The 22,252-nt window shown below is 37.6% G+C and overlaps 1 protein-coding gene across 1 annotated transcript in view; it reads left to right on the top strand.

The window, feature by feature from the left end:
* Nucleotides 1-1,197: 1,197 nt before the first annotated feature.
* The window catches only part of THSD7B (thrombospondin type 1 domain containing 7B), a 717,646-nt gene continuing 696,591 nt past the window's right edge, over nucleotides 1,198-22,252 (top strand). The window contains exon 1 of the mRNA XM_059395498.1: nucleotides 1,198-1,364. Coding sequence (XP_059251481.1) covers nucleotides 1,226-1,364 — 139 coding nt within the window. The 5' untranslated portion in view covers nucleotides 1,198-1,225. The remainder of the gene's footprint in view (nucleotides 1,365-22,252) is intronic.

Here is a 22,252-nt window from a genome sequence, read left to right as displayed (position 1 = left end):
CATCCCAGGACCCTGGGATCACAACGCAAGCCCGAGGCAGACGCTCAACTGACTGAGCCTACCCAGCTGCCCCCAGACAGACTTTTCTTATTATCATTTGAGAAACTACCTGGATACCCTGTAGGCACATCAGACTTAATATTCTCTAAAGGAAATTCTTTCTTTCTTTTCAAACCTGCCCCTCTTCTCCTTTCCTCCTTTGGTAAATGGGTCCCATCTGTTTGGTCATGGAAGTTGGCAGTTTTGCTGTCTTTGTTGTCTTCTCTCTCTCATATCTCATCCAATGGTTAACCGAATCTGGCTGCTACACCACATTTCAGATCTCCCCAGAAGCTTTCGTCAGTTCTTGCCTGGACTCTTTGCCTGCTTTCCTGTCTAGCCTCATCTACCATGCATCGTGATGCACACTGCGGTCCGTTATTTAAAAATCAGTTGCTCTCCTAGAATGTTCCTTACAGAATGAAACCCAACTCACTTACATGACATTCAAGGGTCTTCATAATGTGCTCCCCAGCCTGTCCATTCCTCCCTCCCCTTTGCCTCCTTCCCAGCAGCCACAGGCCCACTCAGCAGCCCCTCAAAACAAAATGCATGTAAGTATCGAGTTCTCAAGGCCTCAGGTGCCCTTCCTGGTTCCTTTAAGCCTTTATTTTCCTAAGGCTCCTCTCGCGTAATACGTTGTGTTCTCTCTCTCTCTCTCTTTTTTTTTTTCTCACCATGGAAGATCTAATTACATCCTCCTCAGTCTTTCCATATCTTTTTCTTAATACGAGTGTTAGAGCATTCTTTGCCCTATTTTGGACTTTGCTGCGTGTGCGTGTTTCTTCCCAAATCGTGAGCTCCTCAAAGAGTTTGGCTAAGTTGAAGGAGGGAATAGACCCGGTATCTGCCAACCCTCCTCTTACAAACAAAAGTAGATGGACTGGGGGACTGTGGAGTCCTTAGGACTGAGAGTTTCTTCCGTGGGTAAGGATTGAAAGCATGGCTAATTAACCTTTGATCTTAAAATGGTAATAGTATATGTACTCTGTGTAATGGGAAATTTGTAATGTCATCATGATAAAGGTTCTAGCAGTCAATGTGGGTTTTTATAATTTCTGTACAGAAGAAACTTATCTGGTTTTCTTTCTTTATTTCCTTTTTTTGTTTCTGGGTTTTTGTTTATTTGTTTGTTTGTTTGTTTGTTTTTAGGAATAGGCAAGTCAAGAGGCTGAAAATCTGAAGAATGTTTTCAAAGGGTAATCTGGCTGTCCCTTGCTGGTTATGGAGGAGCATGAGGAAGCTATTTCTATTACTTTCTGTCTTGCTGTCCCATGCAGCTCATTTGGAAGGCAAAAAGGATAATCAGTTCATCTGGAAACCAGGTAGGAATATCCTGGCTGTTCTTTTGTCCCGTTTTCATTAATGAGAAAAATATTCTTTCCATCCTTATTCTTATTTCTGCAGTAGTAGGAAATATCCAGAGAAGAAAAACAGACTCCTTTTCTTTATAATAAAGCTTACTTTTAATTTTTATTTCTGCATAATTGTCACCTCTATCTGTGACGCTTGTTATACTTGTGAATTTTCATGTTGTTGTCAATTAAAGTTATGATTTCCATAGTTACATCTGCTTCTCCTTTGTCAAATATATCACCACTGTGCAGCACATTTCTAGCAAGAATCACATCTGAGTTTAGCTGATATTCTCAGCTAAAAATGCATTGGACCAGTTCTGTATGTCCCTTTCTTTTGGCTGACAAATTAGTTAGCTATTTATTATTGAATATTTTCTAGCATAGATCCTACATATCTAGGTTTGGGAGCATGAAAAATTGTCCTAATACCTTTATTCATTAGCTGTGACTATGAAGTCTCCTTAATGTGTTTTGAGATCTTGAGCTACCTTGTACATAAATATATGAATAAGTTGAACTGAAATTTGGAAGCTTATACATAACTCATGTTCTTCTCTAAGCATTTCCTTAATTTGAGTGTGAGAAAGATCTGTTCAATTGAATTTTAAAGGCAATAATTTATTATCTTAAATGATGGACCCAAACATCTTGGCTCTTTGTATCACTGATGTGTTTCTTTGCTCTAGATTTTAATTTTCTTCAAGGTTCATAATCAGATCATTTAAAATATTTATTACTCTTTCAGGAGTCCATTCTTGCAAATACACATAACTTAGACACTTAATATCTTGGAAAAGGAAAATGGGATGTTGTGGAAGACGTATGGTCCTAGAAGAGTTTTCATTTTATTCTCATCAGTTGTAAATTAAATAGACTGCAAATGTATTGTGTCACCATAAAAATATGTACAAAAGTGATATTTGTAATATTTAAATGACTTTGCAAAAATGAAAGTAAATTATGCTTTAAAGTGTATTAAGTAAAAAAACCCAGCGCCATTAGAGATATGGCCTGTAGGAAATTTAATTGCACTAAAGCCCTTATAAATTAATTTAATTGTGGGCTCTAATACCACATTAGTGATTTGTGTTTTTTACCTCATAGTAGTTTTAGTAAGCTTTGGAAATAGTTCTAAAAGTCAATCTTGCAATTCTGTGAAAGAGGCTATTTTGTTTTAATCACAAAAGGCTAAACATTTTATCAAATCTAAATGAGCAAGTTTATATGACTTCACTCTTGTCTAAAGTTCTTCCAAAAAGTGCAATTAAGATGGAAAGTAGCAAATCTGAACCACAGATGAGATGTGTGGAGAAAAAGGGCTTATTTGGAAGCCAATTTTCAAAATAAGTCTGCTCTTGTAAAAGCAGGTCATTTGGAACAAGATGTGGCAATGGATGTATTCTTTGATAACTGTCAAACTTCAGTTTCAGAGAGACGTTCCTTCCCATCAGACACATCGGATTGTTCCAAACGGGCATCTCTGTCATCAATTGCATTTTCCCTAGTGTTCATTATTTCTTTCCCTCCTTAATGTGCCATCAAAAGGGTGGTAAATATGTATTTCCCGTTTGGGTTTGCTTCGAAATTACAAATGTATTACATGTATATGACCAGATATTTTAAGAGTAGAAAAAATTTGAAAGATACAAAATGGAATGCCAAAGTCCAGACCATATGTTTCAATCTCCTTCAGAGATTTTCTTTGGACACGTAAGTACCTCTCCATGCATGTAAGTGGGTATAAACCACATAAGATACACATAGACACACACAAAGTATTCGTAGTATTATTATTTACGGTCTGACAAAAAAGACAATGTATATGCAGAGAAGGTCATGGGGAGCAGTTGAATAAAAGGACTACTTGAGAAAGTAGGGAGGTGTGAGCAGAGGTTAAGCAAAGCTACAAGGAATTGTGGAGTGCCCCTGAGCTAGTGTCAGTCTTTATGACTTGTGGATCGGCAGGGGCAAAGAAAGGAAGTGGCTTCTGGAATCTGGAGGGAAACTTTATGGAGAGGATGCTCAGCCGATGTCATGACCTTTAGAGGGATATAACCAACCTGCTGTGAGAAGTAGGAAAAGAGCCAGGGGACTGAACAGCCCTCACCCTTGTATCTCCTGCCAGGGCTCTCACTGGCTGAATCCAACTAGAAGCCACAAGGCAAGGGACCCCTATTGATTAATCTATCCAGACCAGACTCCTGGATAGGGAGCAGAGTAGAAATTGGTGGAGAAGGTGGTCCTTAAAATACCTAATTCATACATGTATATAGGTACATACATATACACACTTTACTTTGTACAGTCAGAATATTACTATGTGCCCTTTGTTTGCAGCTTGCTTTGATCACATAACATGTTGATGTACATTACCTATTAGTGCAAATGGGCTAATTTCATTTTTAATGGCTATATAGTATTCTTTTGTACTTGTATTCAGTAATTTATTTAACCAGTGCCTTGTGGCTTTATCTTTTCTTCTCCTATTGCTTTGCATTTCAGCAGTTTTTACTGTTTTGCTGCCATAAATTGTAGTGACATGTATGCAACACTATTTAAAAGGTAAACAATAATGTCATTTTGAGGAGTCATATTCAGTAGAGCAATTCTGGGTCATTACCTTCAAAGGCAATTTTAATATCTTAGAATCTATTACTATGTATGTGAGTCTATTATATTTCATTTGGAATTTTTTTTTTTTAAAGAACCTGCATTGCAGGTGACATCAGTTTCATTTTGTGAGTATATTACCAAATCTCACAACTCAGGTCCAGTGTATTCTGGAATTTAAACAGCTTTCCCAGGAGACCCGAATAAGTATATTTGAGAAACCTAGAAACCATTTTCTGGGTTTAGATTGTAGTATTAACAAATTAAAGCTTTTTGTTAGTGTCTGTTGTTTTCCCTTGAGTCCATAGATGAGCTGTTAATCAACCTCATTCAAATTGGAGGCATTTCTACGTGACTCCTGGCTTTGGACAAACAATGTATTGATGAATAATAAGTGATTGGCACATTAGGTTGCTAAGGATTTCTGTACTGACTGAGAGAAAGTCTGGTGAGCTGTAGGCTGTGGGGTCATTGATCTGGCAAGGCTGTTGCTGAATGCCTGTCATCATTGTGATGGGATCCTTTGATCTATATTTAGTGTCGAGCAGTCTGCCATCCATGCTGAGGAAGAAGGATTATGTCAGCAAGAGTACCAGATAAGGACTGATGTTGCTTGTTGCTTTAAGTAAATATGTAACTATTCACATCTGCATGCCTTGTAGAGATGAACAGATCATGGTTTCTGACACCAGAGTAACTAGTGGTCTCAAAACATTTCTCAGAATTGGTTCTAAGGGGTTCATTCATTCCACTAATACCTGTCGAGTCCTTACTATGTGTCAGGCACTTTTACAAGCACATGAGATAAACTGAGAATAAAACAGACAAAGGCATAGGGTAATGAACATGATCAGGAAGGTGAATAAACAGTGTGCTAGATGCTGGTGAATGTTTGTAAGGAAAGAGAAAGCAAGGAAGAGGGATAGGCAATGAGAGGTGAGAGGCTGGAATCACCAGCAGATGGGCTGTTGGGATGGCTCACTGAGGAGGTAAGTTTGAATAAAGACCTGAAGGAAGAAGGGAGCCTGCCATGGGGACACAAGGTAAAGAATTCAGATGAAGGGAGCAGCAAAGGCAAAAGGCCCAGAGGCAGGACTGTGTGAGTCATGTTTGGAGACCAGAGAAGAGCAGAAGACCATGCTGGAACAGAGTGAACATGGGGGCAGTGACAGATCAGGTCAGAGATGGAATGGGGCCCATCAGGTGTGTCCTCAGAGGTCAGCATTACAATTTGGCTTTTGCTCTCAGTGAGACAGAAAGATTCTGGAGAATTTTGAGAGGCAGGTGACATGATCTTGATTTTTAATAAGATTTTAGTAGAACCATTGTAGGTGGTCTGTTAAGAATGGTGGAAGAAAAAAAAGTGGTGGAAACAGGGAGGCCTGTTAGGAGGCTTCTGTAAAAATAATGAGGAATGATGATAATAGATTGAGCCAAGGTCATGGCAGTGAAGGTGGTGAGGAGAGATTGAACCCTGGGTATACCTAAGGTCCTGGTTTTCAACCAGAGGTGATTTTGCCCAGTATAGAAGCCCCCTCCAGTAGACAACCCCCAGAACAATGACTGGGCTCTCGAGTCTCAGTAGTGCCATGATGGAGAAATCCTGATAGAAGGTAAAGTATCATGACTTACTGCTGTGCGGGGGAAGCAAAGAGGTTCAGGGGTGGCACTGAAACTCTGCCCTGTGCAGCTGGACGAGTGAAGCTGCTGCCACTTAATACAGTCTGATTGTGAAGGAGCTGGCATGGAGTGACCAGTTGCAACTTGGGACTGGACATGTGACGTTACTGAGCCTGTGAGAAATTTGTGAGAGATGCTGACCAGGAAGTTGCATATATGAGTCTGAATTGAGGAGAAAGGTCTCTGCTGTAAGGGAGATGTAAATTTGGAAGTCCCTAGCAAAGAGGTAGAATGTAAATGTATAGCTTTAGAACCGAAGAGATGACCTTGAAATGTGTGATCCATGTATAGAGGACACACTTCTAACAAGCTTTCGTGGGACCAAAGGGCATTAAAAATTAGAGTAGTAAAATACGCATAACATAAACTTTACTCACTGTAACCATTTTGAAGTATACAATTCAGTGACATTCAGTATGTTCACAGTTGGTGGGGATGTCACCACTCCCTAGTTCCAGAACATTTTCATCACTCCAAGTTACATTTTGCAAGTGAGTTTATAAAAAGACTGGAAAACAAGTTTTGCTATGAATAATAAGGTATGAAAGGGAAAAAAAATCCACATTTGTCTCTTTGTGAGAAGATCTTTTAATAGCCTTAAATCATCCTAAGAGATCCTTTGAGTATACGAGAAAGAGCTAAATCTTCGAATATAGACAGACCCACATTCGAATCCTAGTATCTAAACAGGAGAGAGTTCTTTAACTTCTCTCAGCCCTCTTTATCCATCCAAAAATGAGGGTAATAAATACTTCATGGGGCTGTTATGAACTTCAAGTAAAATAGTATACTGAAATAATTGTGTATAGTATACTTATTCAAGAAATGTTAGCTATTTTTTTTATCATTATTAAATAATAATTCAATGCTTACAATATCCTTGCTTTTATGTTATCCAATTTTTGGATACTTTTGTTCCTTAAACAAAGGAGAGATGGGTGTGACAGTTAAACATATTCTTTTTTTTTTTTTTAAGATTTTATTTATTTATTTGACAGAGATCACAAGTAGGCAGAGAGGCAGGCAGAGAGAGAGGGGGAAGCAGGCTCCCCGCTGAGCAGAGAGCCCGATGTGGGGCTCAATCCCAGGACCCTGGGATCATGACCCGAGCCGAAGGCAGAGGCTTTAATCCACTGAGCCACCCAGGCGCCCCAGTTAAACATATTCTATTAATAAGTGGTCATAAGTAATTTCACTAACTTTATAGGTCTAAAACTTTCTTTATAACACACTCTAAGAAAGCTTTACTTTCCATAGCTTCTTCCCAGTGAATAAAATGACTCATGTTCTAAGAACTGAGTAGGCAAGTTGGAATTAATCGTTTGGGAGAAAAAAGGGGGCGGGGTCATGAAAATGATATTGTATAAGGAAAATGGATCTTACACAGGACAATATTTAATTATAGCTTAAATAATAATGTTTTCAGTGTTGACAACACTTTAAGAAAAAAATTATATACATATATCTAAAGTTTGGGAATCCTAGGAAAATCAAATGTTATTAGGAGAGAGCTATTTTTTTTTTTTTACTATATCTGAGAACTATTTCTTTTGAGAATTTGATTAAATTGAAATCATTTTAATTACTTCTATGGATATTAATTTGTCTTAGAGACGTGCATAATATAGTCTCAGTGGTGTGATTTCTGTGATATCAAAAAGCATAGACATATATGGCATGGGATTCACTGCTAAAAATTCTAATTATTTTTCCTTGGAGACCACAGGTACTAATTTTATAATACTCTCAATAAGTCAGAAAAAGTCTATATTACTTAAATCATATAAAATAAATTATTCTACTTTTTTTCTTAGGTAATACTATAACGCACACTCCCTGAGGACAGGGATTTTGCCGACTTTATTCATAGATATGTTCCAGGCACCTAGACCATAGATAACTGTTGCATGAAATATTCCCAGCACATTACATACTTGGAGAATGAGGGGAACTGTCTTCTGTGGGTTTGTGTGTGTATTATGTGTATGTTTGAGAGGGTTAGAAAATGATGAGACTGAAGAAATAGAAGGTATGATTCTTGTTATTCTAGGACTTGAAAGAAATATTAAGGAGAGAATATAAAATTAATAAAAGTCAAAGTCAGACTTATGAACCAGTAAATATAGAAATAAATGGTCCATATTTCCTACTTGCTTCGTTCCAGGACCCTTTCTGATCATCTCTGGGAAAAGATCTTGAAGACATGATTCTATAAAGAGGAAGAGATGCATAGTTAGAAATTCACTGTTAGTTCAATTCCTATGGTGATACATTACAGTCACATGTCATCTCCTGGTTCATTTTCATGGAGATGGCTACTTTCAACTCCTTTTGCTGTTTGTTCTGATGTTCCCCTCCATATTTCTAAGCCATTTGCTTCTTTTTGAGAGTTCTTGATTTATACATATTAGATACTTCCTATTGATTTTCTATTATGTTAGTTGAGATATAGCCCTCATCTCCCTGTCACTTTTCTTCCTCACTACCCCCTTCAAACTGGTGAGATGAAAATCTCTAAATCAGTGAGCAGTATTTATATGATTATTTTTACACAGATACTGTTCTCTGCTCAGCCAACCAGCATACTATGCTTCTGTGTCCCTTCTTTTCAGTTTTTTTTTGTTTGTTTGTTTGTTTGGCACATAAGTAAAAAAGTTGCCTCATTATTCGGTTTCACCTTCTTTGAGCCTATCGCTATCTTTCCCCCAATGAGGCATTTGATGGGTCACACGCCTGTTGTTAATTTTTGAACTCTTAGGCATGGTTGCATATTTGTGCTTTGGGGGATCTTTCCACTGTTGTTTTCTTTGGAACATTCCTTCATTTTTCTCATCTGGAACCTCATGGTCTCTATTCTGTTTCTCTTCTTTGCCTTTATTGCTTTGTTTTCTAGAACTGCTAAACTTATCTGGTAAAGCTGCTAACATAGGGTACATTGGAAGTAATTATTCATATCTGAAAGGTTTCTGTAGTTGTCATACATTTAACCGATAGCTTGGGTATGGAGTTCAAAGTTAACAAGAGTGTCCTGTACCACTTATGCTTCCTCTACATTTCTTCTTCTCTTTTATTTATGTGTTTGCTTGATCGTGGTCTCTGATATGGGGATATATGAAAAATACACTCAGAATTTTGAAGGTTTGCCTCCCTGTATTTTAGCCTCTGGTTTTGTTATTCTGATCTCATCTCTTTGTACATTACTTGCTTGTTTTCCTTTTTCTGGAACCTTTTTTTAAAGCAGAAAGTTCTGAAATTCATGATTATATATTTTGGGGTAAGTCTTTTCTCCTTATTGTGCTGAACATTGGGAGGATATTTTAATAAACATGCTCAGGCTCTAGAGTTCTGAAGTTTATTTTGTATGTGATTTACTCCTTCGTGAAACTTCTCAGGCAAGTATTTCAACTCTCAAGCTGATCTTCAATTTTGAGATATTTCCCCCATTTTTTCTTTTAATTTTTTTACATTTTAATTTCTAAAATATCGATTCTACTTAATCTTTCAGCCTTTCCTTTGAATACTTTTAATTTTATTATCGCATTTTTTAATTTCTAAGACCTCTCTTCTGATTATATTTTTTTAGTGCACTTTGTTTCTAGATATAGTGTCTTTCATTTAAAAGATGTTAATAATAATTTACTATTTTTCCCTTTCATCCTCTGTATCATTTATGCTTCCTCTAAATTTCTTCTTTATTTTTACTCATGGTCTCTGATGTGGGGAGTTTTCTTTCTTTCTTTCTTTTTTTTAAAGATTTTATTTATTCATTTGACAGACAGAGATCACAAGTTGGCAGAGAGGCAGGCAGAGAGAGAGGAAGGGAAGCATGCACTCCGCTGAGCAGAGAGGCCCATGTGGTCCTCTCCCAGGACCCTGAGATCATGACCTGAGTGAGGCAGAGGCTTAACCCACTGAGCCACCCAAGCGCCCCAGGGGAGCTTTCTTTTAATGTCCTTTGATTATGGTCTATCTCCTTTGTGTTTCCCAAGAGAAACACTGGAAGCTGATGGAGCATTCTGCATATCTGACTCCATCTGGCTTCATCATCAGGCTTCTCAGTGATGGGCCTGCTTTTTTTATTGGAGAATGGTTTCCTCAAAAGTCTATATCCCTCAGTCCTAAAGGGCTTTACTCTGGTCTTCATATATGGGTATTATTTAAGGTAAAGCCTAAGCTGCTAACAAAGATACTCCCAAGTACAGTGGCTTAAAAACAGTAGCACCTCCTGTTGCTTTCCTGGGAAGGTCGAGTAATGTCAGGGGTCCAGATTGATCGGTGATTCTGCAATATATAGTCCTTCAGTCATGTATGGTTTTTTTTCCCCCCAGTTTTGTGGAAGGATATTATTCTCCTCTGCCCATCCAGGCTAGGTCACAGTCATTTCCATGTTCTAGATAATCAAAAGTTAACTTCTGTTATTAATTTGAAATTATGTTATATTTTAAACATCATTCTTAGAAATAAAATGTATAATCCTAAAAAAAGAAAAAAGTTAACTTCAACAAGTAACATAGACGTTCCATACATGTTTCATTTCTCGGTTTCTGTGTAACAGTCGGGTCTAAAATAACAGTTGCACACAAAACATCCATCAAGTTGGCTCATACATTTGTTGGGGAGTAGTGGTCTAGGTTCTCACTTGGGGTCTTTTAGGCTGTTGCAGTCGGAGGGTAGCAGGGGTGAGTCATGTGGAAGGCTTCGTCAGCCACATGCGTGACACCCAGCTTGGAAAGTCTCAAACAGCTGAGGCTGGACTAGCTGGGCCTCTAGCTTCCTTTCTTTCTGTGTGGTCTGTGTCCCTGGTCTCTCCATCTTGAGGCTCAGGGTAGCCTAAGCTACCTCTCACATGGTAGCTGAGCAGTCTCAGAGCAAACTGCCATAAAGACACAGGCAGGAGTGGTGTGGCTTTTTCAAGCCTAGACTTGGAGCCATGCATGGTCAGTTCTGCCACATTCCACTGGTTATAAGAGAGTCTCTAATGAAGGAATTTAGGTTCCATCTTTTGATGGGAGGAGAGACAAAAATCTGCAGGTACATTTTAAATTTGCACGATCTATCACTTCTGTTCACGTCTGTTCATATTCCATATTGTTTTGTGGTCACTCGTAGCCACAAGGGAAAGTGGAAAATGTAGCCTGTGGTTTGGCAGCTATGTATAAGAAGGGAAAATAGATTTTGACATGATTAGCAGTCTTCATTACACGGGCTCTTTAGTGTCTGAATTACTCAGGGTTCTCTAGAGAAACAGAGCATATAACATATAGATGTTATATATATGTATATGTGTGTTTATGTATTGGGGGGAGAGAGTATATATTGTCTATCTATTATAAGGAATTGATTCACGTGATTATGTAGGCTAAGAAATGTCATGATCTGCCATCTGGATGCCCCAGAAATCCATGCTGTCGTTTCAGCTTGAGCCTAAAAGCCCGAGAACCAGGGGAGCCAATGGTGCAAATCCCAGTTCAAATGCAGAACAATGCCTCAGCTCAAGAAGTCAGGCAGAGAGTGAATTTTTCCTTCCTCTGTGTTTTTGACCTGTTGACGTCCTCAGTGGATTGGAGGATCCCTGTCCAAAATGGGGAGGGAAGTCTGCTTTACTCAGTTTATTGATTCATATGTTAATCTCATCAGAAACACCCTCACAGATATATGCCAATCACAGATATATACCAGTAAATAATGTTTAATTTAACTAAGTATCTGGGCGTCCTGTGGTGCAATCAAGTTGTGATCATACATGAAATTGTGATCATACATGAAATCGTGATCATACATGAAATCGTGATCACACATGAAATCGTGATCACACATGAAATCGTGATCATACATGAAATCAACCATCGTCCCTTCATCTCCTGAAATGAGCATTTCCTTGACCACCTACACTGTACTTCTGAAATACCCAGGGCAGAAGTCTTGGCAGGCTTCAAGACTGGTTCAAGATTGAGTCCTCAACATTTCACTTAATCCCTCTCTTGAATGGTATACCCCATCGTTGTCTCCCATGCTGTATGTTGTCCTCAAACAAGCTGTCTTGACAATTATCACATGATCTCCCTGTATGAAGAATTTGAGAAGCAACGTGGGGGTGGTTTTGGGGGGTGGGGAAGGAAAAAATGAAAGAAGATGGGATCGGGAGGGAGACAAACCATAAGAGACTCTTAATCTCACAAAACAAACTGGGGGTTGCTAGGGATAGGGGCTAGCGTGAGAGTATTTGGTTATGAACATTGGGGAGGGTATGTGCTGTGGTGAGTGCTGTGAAGTGTATAAACCTGGCGATTCACAGACATGTACCCCTGGGGCTAATAATACATTATATGTTAATAAAAAATTAAAAAAATTATATAATAAGAGCTGCCTTGAGGAGATGAATTTTGCTATCTGTTTTCCTGCAGAGATTGAGGAAGGAACAGACAGAGACATCCGTGGGGCTAATTAATTCTATATAGAGACTTATAATTATTCCCTATACCCAGCCACAACCCTTACTCCTTTCTTGTGCCCCTAGATCCCAAGTCTTCCCAACGTTTTGCAGGTATAGATTGGCTTTTTCTCTTGTTCCCATATTCTTCTGTAAGCACCTAATCTTCAACTTCCTTTACATTGTCAGGTTGCTTCCTGCTCCCCCGTCTGCTCTTCCTGCTCCAGAATTTATTGCTATCTCTTCTGCACCTCTTACTCTATGTGTTTTTGACCCTTTATTGAGTTATATCTTTTAATGCCTTTACTGTCATTTCATTGGGGTATTAGGAAGAATGAAAATGTCTACATGTGTCATGTTCCCTGAGTTAATGGGAAGTCTTCTCACTTACTTTTCTGCCAGTTTTACTAAAGGCTATTTGTTCTGGGGATGGAAAGGATGTCAAAATGTTTATATTTTATGATGATTGACTCAGTTATTCTCTTTGAGTGTGCTTTACAAAATATGTCTCTGATAAAGTTAACTGGCCAACCAAACTGTGCCTGGGTTAAAATTTTTTAAATTTAATTTGGGTGTTTATTGGTTCTGTATGTTTTGGGTTGGACGGAGCTATTAGATTTGGGATTAATCTGGGAATAATTTCTCTCTGGAGGTCAGATTATCAACGGAAAATTCCTTTATGGCCACCTGGAAATAGCTCCCTTCAAGTTTTTCTTACATGGTAGAATTTCAGTACTTAACATACGTTTGGATTATTCTTAACTAGGAAAATAGAGACTTCCATGGAAAGAAATAGAAGAGTCAAACGAAAACAAGTGAGATCTAGCAAAGTGGGATTGAAACATGAATTAAAAGCCATAAGACAGTATTATGAACTCATAAAAGAAACCTTAAAAGCTTATTTTATAAACATCTTTATGCTCATCACCTTAAGTGCCATAAAGCATAGCCTATCTTGATTAGAAACAAATAATAATAAAAAAGAAAAGCCTGCCTTCTTGTAGGTTGATAATAGATTTACTCAGTGCATACACTTGTTTTGATACATCCACAAAGTTCTCCAGACTTTATAGTCACAGATGATATTTGTGGTGCAGACATTAGATAATATTTGAGACTTAGAGAAAAATAACTCAAAGGTATACATTTGGGACGCCTCAACTCAGGTCATGATCCCAGGGTGCTGGGATAGAGCCCCACGCTTGGGACTTCCTGCTCAGCCAGGAGTCTGCTTCTCCTTCTGCACCCTTCCCCACCCCTATCCTTGTGTGCACTCTCTCTCTCTCTCAAATAAATAAAATAAAATCTTTAAAAAGAATACATTTAACACCATTCACATTTACTACTCTCTTTATGCTATGTACTTCTGAAGCTTATTTTCATAGCAGAAGTATGAATATGAATTAACCATCTCATTCTTTTGTTCCTTTGCTTCCTTGGAGTTACTATAGTAACCAAACTGTGGCTCATGTAGGGAATCTGTAATATGATTATTCCCTTACATTGATCATTTTCCCCCCAAAAGAGGAAAATAATAAGCTAACGTGGAAATAAGTAGTTTTATCACCCAATGGTGGATTTCATTCATGAATACATGCTACTACAAATGGAACATAAGAAATGATAAGAATAGCATATGGATATATTTTTGTGTGTGTGTGGATTTTTCCTCAGGGTTAATAATTTTTTAATTGTATGCAGCTGTTCAAAGATTTTTGTTGCTAAGTATATCACTGTGTTGAAAAGGAGTGGCTGCATTTTAAATCTTTTTTAGAAAACCATTTTGAGGCTTAATTACTTAGCAGTATTTGTAAAGAACCTGCAGACGATAAAGATGCTGACACTACCTATTAAGCAGGCTGAGGGAGTGGTCCAGACATGGTCACACAGTCAGATTATCTGGGTGCTAAGCCAAACTCTGTGTGACCTCAACTTTATGCCTTTGCTTTCTCCTCAGTAAATGGGGAATAAATGAGAAAATGTTTGTAAAATATAGTTTGTATTTTATAGTACACATTCAAAGTACATGTTCTGTACTCAAAGTAAAGACGTAGTGCCAGAGACCTGAGGACATCCTGGGAACTAGACCAATAAATGACTTGCTGATGAGGTGTGGGCTGCTGATGACAGCCAAAGGGGTCTTCCCAGGGCATAGGCCCCCCAAGATCCATCCATTCCTCTGAGAGGGGACAGCTCCAATTGGTCTCGTTTGTCTTCTTAACCAGCATAATCGCACTTACTGTGAAAATTAGGTTCACTTCACAAAAAGAGTTCATTCTTGCCACCTGAATCATGAGATGTCTTAAAAACCAAATTAAAAAATAAAAAAAGAATCAACTGAAAAACAGCAAAGTAAATATTGCTTGATCAAAGTCATGTTAAGTATTCAGTGCCTCTCTTTTATCGCTATCAAATGGATGCTACAGTGAGAGATTAGGCCCTGTTCCTCCCACTTTCTGAAAGGTAGAACACAATTTAATTTGGACATACAGACATGAAGGTATAATGAATATCATTTCTCTCAAGAGGTGATGGGATATTCTTTTTCTCCACTTTAAAGTTCATTTTCTAAGATAAGTGTTTTTTAAATTGACATTTTATTGTTTACTTTTAGTGGCATTCCCCATGTACCTTAGCTGTTTCAAATATTAGACCTCCAATAAATATTGTCCCCTGACATTTCCATTCATAAAATTCCATTTTATTGTTTTCAAGCCAATAGCTATCAGATGCTATCCAGAAAAATTACCAGGAAGAATGCAGTCTCAAAGCTTTCTTTTCTTTTTTTTTTTTTTTAATCTTCCTTATTGAATTTAATTTAATTTTATCTTATTTTGTTAGTCACCATACAGTTTGTTAAGGACCGAGAATATGTGACCTCTTTTTGACCAGACTTGGGTTTGAACTTAGATAGGTTTGTCCGGTAGACTTCTTCTGTGTTCAGAATCAAAATGAGAAAGAAAACCAGAGGGCAAGAACACCTTGATATTTGAGAATAGGGGAAAATTATACTATAATGCCTTCTCTTTTATGTGTCTTCCACTGTCCTCACAACAGCCTGAGATGTTGTAGGCAGGTTAAGGAGGAAACTCAGTTCGAATAGTATAGGTATTAAGTGATGGAACCACGGTTAGCCCAGTGACTTTTCACTGCTTGAGAAAAACCACTACTTGGTTTTCCTCTTCTGAAACTTTTAACTTAGAACTGCTTATGGTGTTGCCTTTCTCAGTAGAGAAAGTCATGAACCCCCAAAATGTCCACCTCGGTTTCCCCAGGTTTCATGTTAATTGCTCGTCATCTTGGTGGCTGATAGCGCTGATAAACAAATGTTTTATACCAAGTGGAGGCTTCTCTTTATAGCATTCTGTGTTATTACATTCCTAGTAATTATTAGCATGAAAGATTATTTTTAACAACTTTATTACATCATAATTTATGTGTAAAAATTTATCCATTTAAAACGTTATTTTAATTATTTTTACTGTATTTACCAAGTTAGGCAACCATCACCACAATCTATTTACTTTTAACCCCCATCTCCACTCCCAACTGCTGATCTACTTTTGGTCTCTGTAGATTTGCCTTTTCTGGATATTTCATATAAATGGAATTATACAGGATGTGGTCCCTTGTGACTGGTTTCTTTCATATAACATCGTGTTTTTGAATTTCATTCATATTATAGCATGCCTTAATATTTTTATTCTTTTATATTGGTGAATGGTATAATATTCTGTTGTATTAATATGACTTCTTTTGTTCATTCACAAGTTAATGGACATTTGGGTTGTTTCCACTTTTCTGCTACTCTGTATAGTGCTGCTGTAAATCAATGTGTGCAAGTCTTGGTGTGGACATATTTTCATTTTCTTGGGAATGGAATTGTTGGGTTGTATAGCAGATAGGTTCTTAACTCTTTAAAAAATGGCCTACTAGGGGCACCTGGGTGGCTCAGTGGGTTAAAGCCTCTGCCTTTGGCTCAAATCATGATCCCAAGGTCCTGGGATCGAGCCCCGTGTTGGGCTCTCTGCAGGATGGAGAGCCTGCTTCCCCTTCTCTCTCTACCTGCTTCTCTGCCTACTTGTGATCTCTGTCTGTCAAATAAATAAATAAAATCCTAAAAAAAAAAAAGAAATGGCATACCATTTTCCAAAGAGGCCACACATTTCACATTCCCACCAGCAATGTTTTTTCCATATTCTAGCTAACATTTATTATTGTCTGTGTTTTTTATTAAATTCATTATAGTCAGTATGAAACAGAATCTCATTATGGTTTTGATTTGAATTATATTAGTGATTAATGATATTGTCTTTATATGTATTTATTAGCCATTTGTATATTTTCTTTGGCGAAATGTATATTCAAATCCTTTCTGCATTTCAGAATTGGGTTATATTCTTGTTGGTGAATTTCAAAAGTTCTTTTATGTTTTGGATACAACTCCTTTGTTAGCATTGTGATTTGAAAATACTTTCTTTCAGTCTGTGGTTTGGCTTTTTGCTTTTTAATGGTGTCTTTGAAGTGCAAAACTTTTGAAATTTGAAGTCCAGTTTATCATTTTTTTCATTTATAAATTGTACTGTTTGCCCCGTAGCTAAGAAATCGTTGCCTTATTCAAGTTCTCAAAGATTTTCTCCTATATTTTCTTCTAAAATGTTTATGGTTTTAGCTCTCATATTTAGATCTATGCTACATTCTAAATTACTGTGCTGTATGGTGGAGGTAAAGATCTAACATTTTATTGCATGTGGCTATCCAGGTGTACCAATACCATTTATTGAAAGGCTATACTTTGCTCACTGAATTGCCTTGACATTGTTGTGAACATCAGTTAACCATAAAAAAGGGTTTACTTCTGGACTTTGAGCTGTGTTTCATCAATCCCTATACATCTGTCCTTATGTCAGTATTATACTGTCCTGATAAATAACTATAGCTTTTCTTGATGATTTTATTATTTTTAAATTTTTTTTATCTTGATAACTTTATAAGATGTTCAGAAATTAGAAAGTGAAAATCCTCCAACTTTATTCCATTTATTTATTTATTTATTTAGAGAGTGAGCAAGTGAGTACAGTGGGGAAGGGACAGACAGAGAGAGGGAATGAGAATCTTTAGCAGGCTCAACACCGACTGTGGAGCCTGTTGTGAGGCTCCCTCTCACAGCCCTGAGATCATTACTTGAGTTGAAATCAGGAGTCGGACGCTTAACCAGCTGAGTCACTCAAGTATGCCAAACTTTGTTCTTTGAAAAATTGCTTTTGCTCTTATGAGTCTCTTGTATTTCCATTTCCATGTTAGGATCATTTGGTCAACTTCTTGCATGAAAGCCTGCTGGAGTTTTGATAGGGATTATGCTTAATCTATAGATCAATTTAGAAAGAATTGACATTTTAATAATTTTGAATTTTCCAATCCATGAACATGAAATGTTTCTCCATTTGCTTTAATTCCCCTAATAATATTTTGTAGTCTTCAGGTTACAAGCCTTTTACTTCCTTTAAATTTATTCATAAGTATTTTATTTGTTTTGAATGGGGTTGTTCTCTTAATTTCATTTCAAGATTGTTTACTGGTAATACAAAGAAATAAGGTTGATTCTTTATATAGCTCTTGTATCTTCCCATGACTAGTTATTAAGCCTATTTTTCAGTGATTAAGGTATTCCCTGGTTTAAAATGGGTGATACCAGGCATCTGTGTAGAATTTTCTGGACTTTCTGGATATTAAATACAGGAGTAAAATTTTCTTGCAGTATTTTTTACCTAACAGAAGTGTTAAAACTCACTTAGGTTATAATAGGAGACCGAGACTTTTAATGATTTTGCTACCTCTCTGATCCAGAAGGCTACTCCCAGCACTGTATCATGGCAAGAGCCTTTGTTCTGGCAAACACATCAACACAAGCAAATATCCTTTAAAGGACCAATGAACCATGTTAAAAAAAAAAAAAAATACCCTCAGTGAAATGAATAGACTATTAAGACCTAGCAGTACTTGGCCACTGTATTTAGCTTGTTTTTGAGAGTGCCTCGTTTGAAAGGGAAAAGGGAAAAAGGTATTACTTTTCTGTTTCTTAAAATTGTTTAAAGATCAATCCTGAAGTCTGTGTCTGGTGCTCTATAATTCTAGCCTCTTGGGAATTAAATGTCTTGCTTTTGTTTTAATGTATATCTACATAGTGTATTATTATATGCTTCAAGTAACTATAATTTATCATTCAGCTATATGATGCAAAGATGTTTATTGAGTTCTTAAATGGGGTTTTAAAACCCTATTTTGGTACTGTAACTTTTCTTCTGGGAACTCATGTCCAATTTTATAAGGTAAGTCAATTGGACAGTCTATTTCAGTTAATATAAATCAGCTTTGTACAAGAACATGCCTATAGTTTCCAGCGAAGCACAGCTCTATTTAGTGTTCTGAGAATGGGAGGTGTTTAAAAGTTTAAAAAGTAACAACTAGGTGAGAATCTTGTTGATTGCATTTGGATGGGTTTATGTTACAGTTGTAAGTGGGGTTCCTAGAATTGCTGGTGGGGAAATTCCAGGCTTATGAATAACTAGACATTAACGTGTTTGGTACGTAGCACCATTTATGTTTCATTCAGAGAACCAGATGGATTCTGATATTCCTATCTGGAATATTACATGTTGAATATTGTAAGTTCATCCTAAGATTCAGTCACTGAATAATTTACTTATTTTTTATTATTGTTTTAAGGTTGATCTATTTCCTTTTAGAGAGAGACAGCATGTGTGAGCAGGGGGGGTGGGGCAGAGGAAGGGAGAGGGAGAGAATCTGGAGCAGACTCCTTCCTGAGCATGGAGCCTGATGTGGGACCTGATCTCATGATGCTGATATCATGACCTGAGCTGAAATCGAGTTGGACGTTTAAGCAATTGAGCCACACAGCCGCCCCAGTCATTGAGTAATTTAAAGAAAGCATGAATTCTCTAGCTTTTAGTATGTTGGGAATATGCTAGTGGGTATGGCAGAGCAGCCTCCTGGACATAAGTCTGTCTGGTACGGCTAGTCATGAAAAATCACTTTTCAAATCAGAACTTAATAAAAACTTTCCTGGTCTGAACACTAAGCTCTACTCCCTATGCGATTAGTGGTTTCATTTCTTTCTCAGCAGTTGGGTAATGATTATGGCTCCAGATGCAGTGAGAGTGATAAAGAGATTGATTAATTTCACTTGAAAGGGCATATGTTCAAAGAGAATCCAGTCGGAACGCCTTGAATGAAGATCTGACATCTTTGCTGCTGAGAGTTGTACCCTTACTTGGTGTCCTACTGAGGTTGAGAATAGGATCCCTAAACCAATGTTACTTAGCCACTTGGTCCATAAAATGTTAGGTTTTGCTCATAACCTCATGTACATGTGTGTGTGTGTGTGTGTGTGTGTGTGTGTGTGTGTGTGTGTGTGTCTGTTCTTGCTGCCTTTTGCTATCTTTGTAATAAGCTATTTGTGACAGTTAAAAAGGTTCTTTGGCCCCTTTACCCTAGGGATGCCTTTGAGTTGTGTGTTGTTATTGATCAATAGAACTGAGGTTGCTTCTGAACCATGGCTTAATTTAGAACACACTGCACACATGCACACTGTACAGCAAAGCCCTCTGTATTTTAGTGTGGAAAACATTTTCAGTATAATAGCAGTGTGATCATACAGAAAAGCCTTTTATTACAATTTATGTAAAAAAAAACAAAAAAGCATCTGTTTATTTAATGATTTATCAACTTACATTTATTTGATACCTCCTATTTCAAAAGAACACTTTTTATTATAAATAGATCATTTGTATACCACTGTTTTTTATTTTCATGCATTCTGTAACACTTAAAATAAATATGACAATTTAAAAGTGATTCAAAACTACTTTTTAAGAGAAAAATATTAACATCCATCAAAGGTGGTGGGCTCAAATTTTGTTGGAAGAAAGATAAGGATTCACAGCTGTGATTTCAGCATGGAGCTTGAATTTAATGAGCTTTGTTTCTGAGCCTGTAAAGGAGTGCGTGTGTGTTCCAGAATAGACAAAATGCATGCATCTTCTCTTTGGAAAGTGTCTGATCTTCAAGTCTCTATCGTAATGGGCGAGGTGAAAGGATGATATGAATTCATGACACTCAGAAAACTATCGTAAGAACTTTTACGCCATGCTTCTGTAAATCAGGAAAATGTTCTCATTCCTTGGATTTTATGATTGTTTTGATAGAGAAGTTTTCATCTGACATGACTTAGGTTTTTTTTCCTGCCTTTTTGCTTGAATGTTAAGATTCTATTCATGCAGCAAATAGTACTTGGGCTCTCCTACATGCCAGGTGCTGTGCTGTGAGAGTTAAAAAACAGAGTAAGACACAATTCTTGTTTTCATGTAGGAGGGCTGCCGTTTAGTGATGTCAACGTGGAGTAAGTAGACTGTGGCCCTCAAAGACTCATTCTGAAAGAATGCCAAGGATTTCTGCATGATATTGATGTATCACTTTAGATTCTTTAAGAATATACCCTTTCCTGGGATGCCTGGGTGACCCAGTTGTTAAAAGTCTGCTTTCAGGGCGCGCCTGGGTGGCGCAGTGGGTTAAGCCACTGCCTTCGGCTCAGGTCATGATCTCAGGGTCCTGGGATCGAGTCCCGCGTCGGGCTCTCTGCTCGGCGGGGAGCCTGCTTCCTCTTCTCTCTCTCCGCCTGCTTCTCTGCCTACTTGTAATCTCTGTCTGTCAAATAAAATAAATAAAATCTTAAAAAAAAAAAAAAAAAGTCTGCTTTCAGCTCAGGTCCTGATCCCAAGGTCCTGTGATCAAGCCCTGCATTGGGCTCCCTGCTCCGCGGGGAGCCTGCTTCTCCTTCTTCCACGCCCCCAGCTTGTCTTCCCTCTCTTGCTGTCTCTTTCTCTGTCAAATAAATAAAATCTTTAGAAAAAAAATTAAAAAAGAATATGCCCTTTCCTCAGTGCTTTACATTTTTCTGAAAGCCCTAGAATATTATCTGAGAAAGCCCCAAGTGCTTTCTAATCATTGAATTCCGTAGACAATAAGGTCAGTGAAGGATGGTAACAAGATAACTGGAAAGGGGATGTTTGAGAAGAATTTCATTGATATTTAAACACTCTTCAGTTCTTAGGTTAAATTTTTAAAAATTATTGGGGAAGTGACTTTAGCTCTCTAAGTCCTCTTGATATTTTAAAACATTTCTATTAGGGTGAACTTTGACAAGGAGAGATTCCCCAGAGAGTTGTATTCATATACTCAAGAAAGAAACTGTGTGACCACCAGGAATGCTACAAAGCAAAGATAGTTTTTGAAAAGTTTTTTTGTAAAGCATTCTTCATTCTGTATTAAAGCCTGTGATGCATTAAAAGTTAGGCTTTGCCATCTCTTATTCCATCTTTGTTAGAGTGTCTGATTTGTTTGCCCTTGATTGATTTTGAAATAGATGAGCCAGATTTCAGCACAGGAGAATGATTTAATTATTACAGAATCCAAAGCCCAAAATCAGATTTGAAGATATGTTGAAACTGTGTTGAGAATGAATTAATGAACAGATGTAGTGTATATGTTGTTGATATCCGATACCCCTGTGCTGACCAAAGGGGAGCACATTTCCCCTCAAGTCTTCCATCCTAAATGTCAGAGGGTCCCTCTTAATGTGAGAGAAATTCACTTAAGTTGCATCATGGAAATTCTGGGTCCATTAAAGAATCTAGACTTTAGGGGCACCTGGGTGGCTCAGTGGGTTAAGCCACTGCCTTCGGCTCAGGTCATGATCTCAGGGTCCTGGGATCGAGTCTCCCATCGGGCTCCCTGCTCGGCGCAGAGCCTGTTTCCCTCTCTCTCTCTCTCTCTGCCTGCCTCTCTGTCTACTGTGATCTCTCTCTCTCTGTCAAATAAATAAATAAATAAATAAAATTAAAAAAAAAAAAGAATCTAGACTTTAGAAAACAGAGGAGTGGACACAAGTAGGAACTACTGAATTTGTTGACTGATCAGGGACCACATTTTAGGGTGATTCCATTAGCAGCTGAACACTCATGTCAGTACTGACACCAGAGATAAGCTGAAGTTCAATTTATTGTTTAATAGTTTCAAATGTTATTGTGGTTGTTTGGATCATTATGAAGCTTATATT

The sequence above is a fragment of the Mustela nigripes genome, chromosome 3, assembly GCF_022355385.1.
Source record: "Mustela nigripes isolate SB6536 chromosome 3, MUSNIG.SB6536, whole genome shotgun sequence".
In the NCBI taxonomy this organism is placed as follows: domain Eukaryota; kingdom Metazoa; phylum Chordata; class Mammalia; order Carnivora; family Mustelidae; genus Mustela; species Mustela nigripes.
This window is presented reverse-complemented; position numbering and strand designations above follow the sequence as displayed.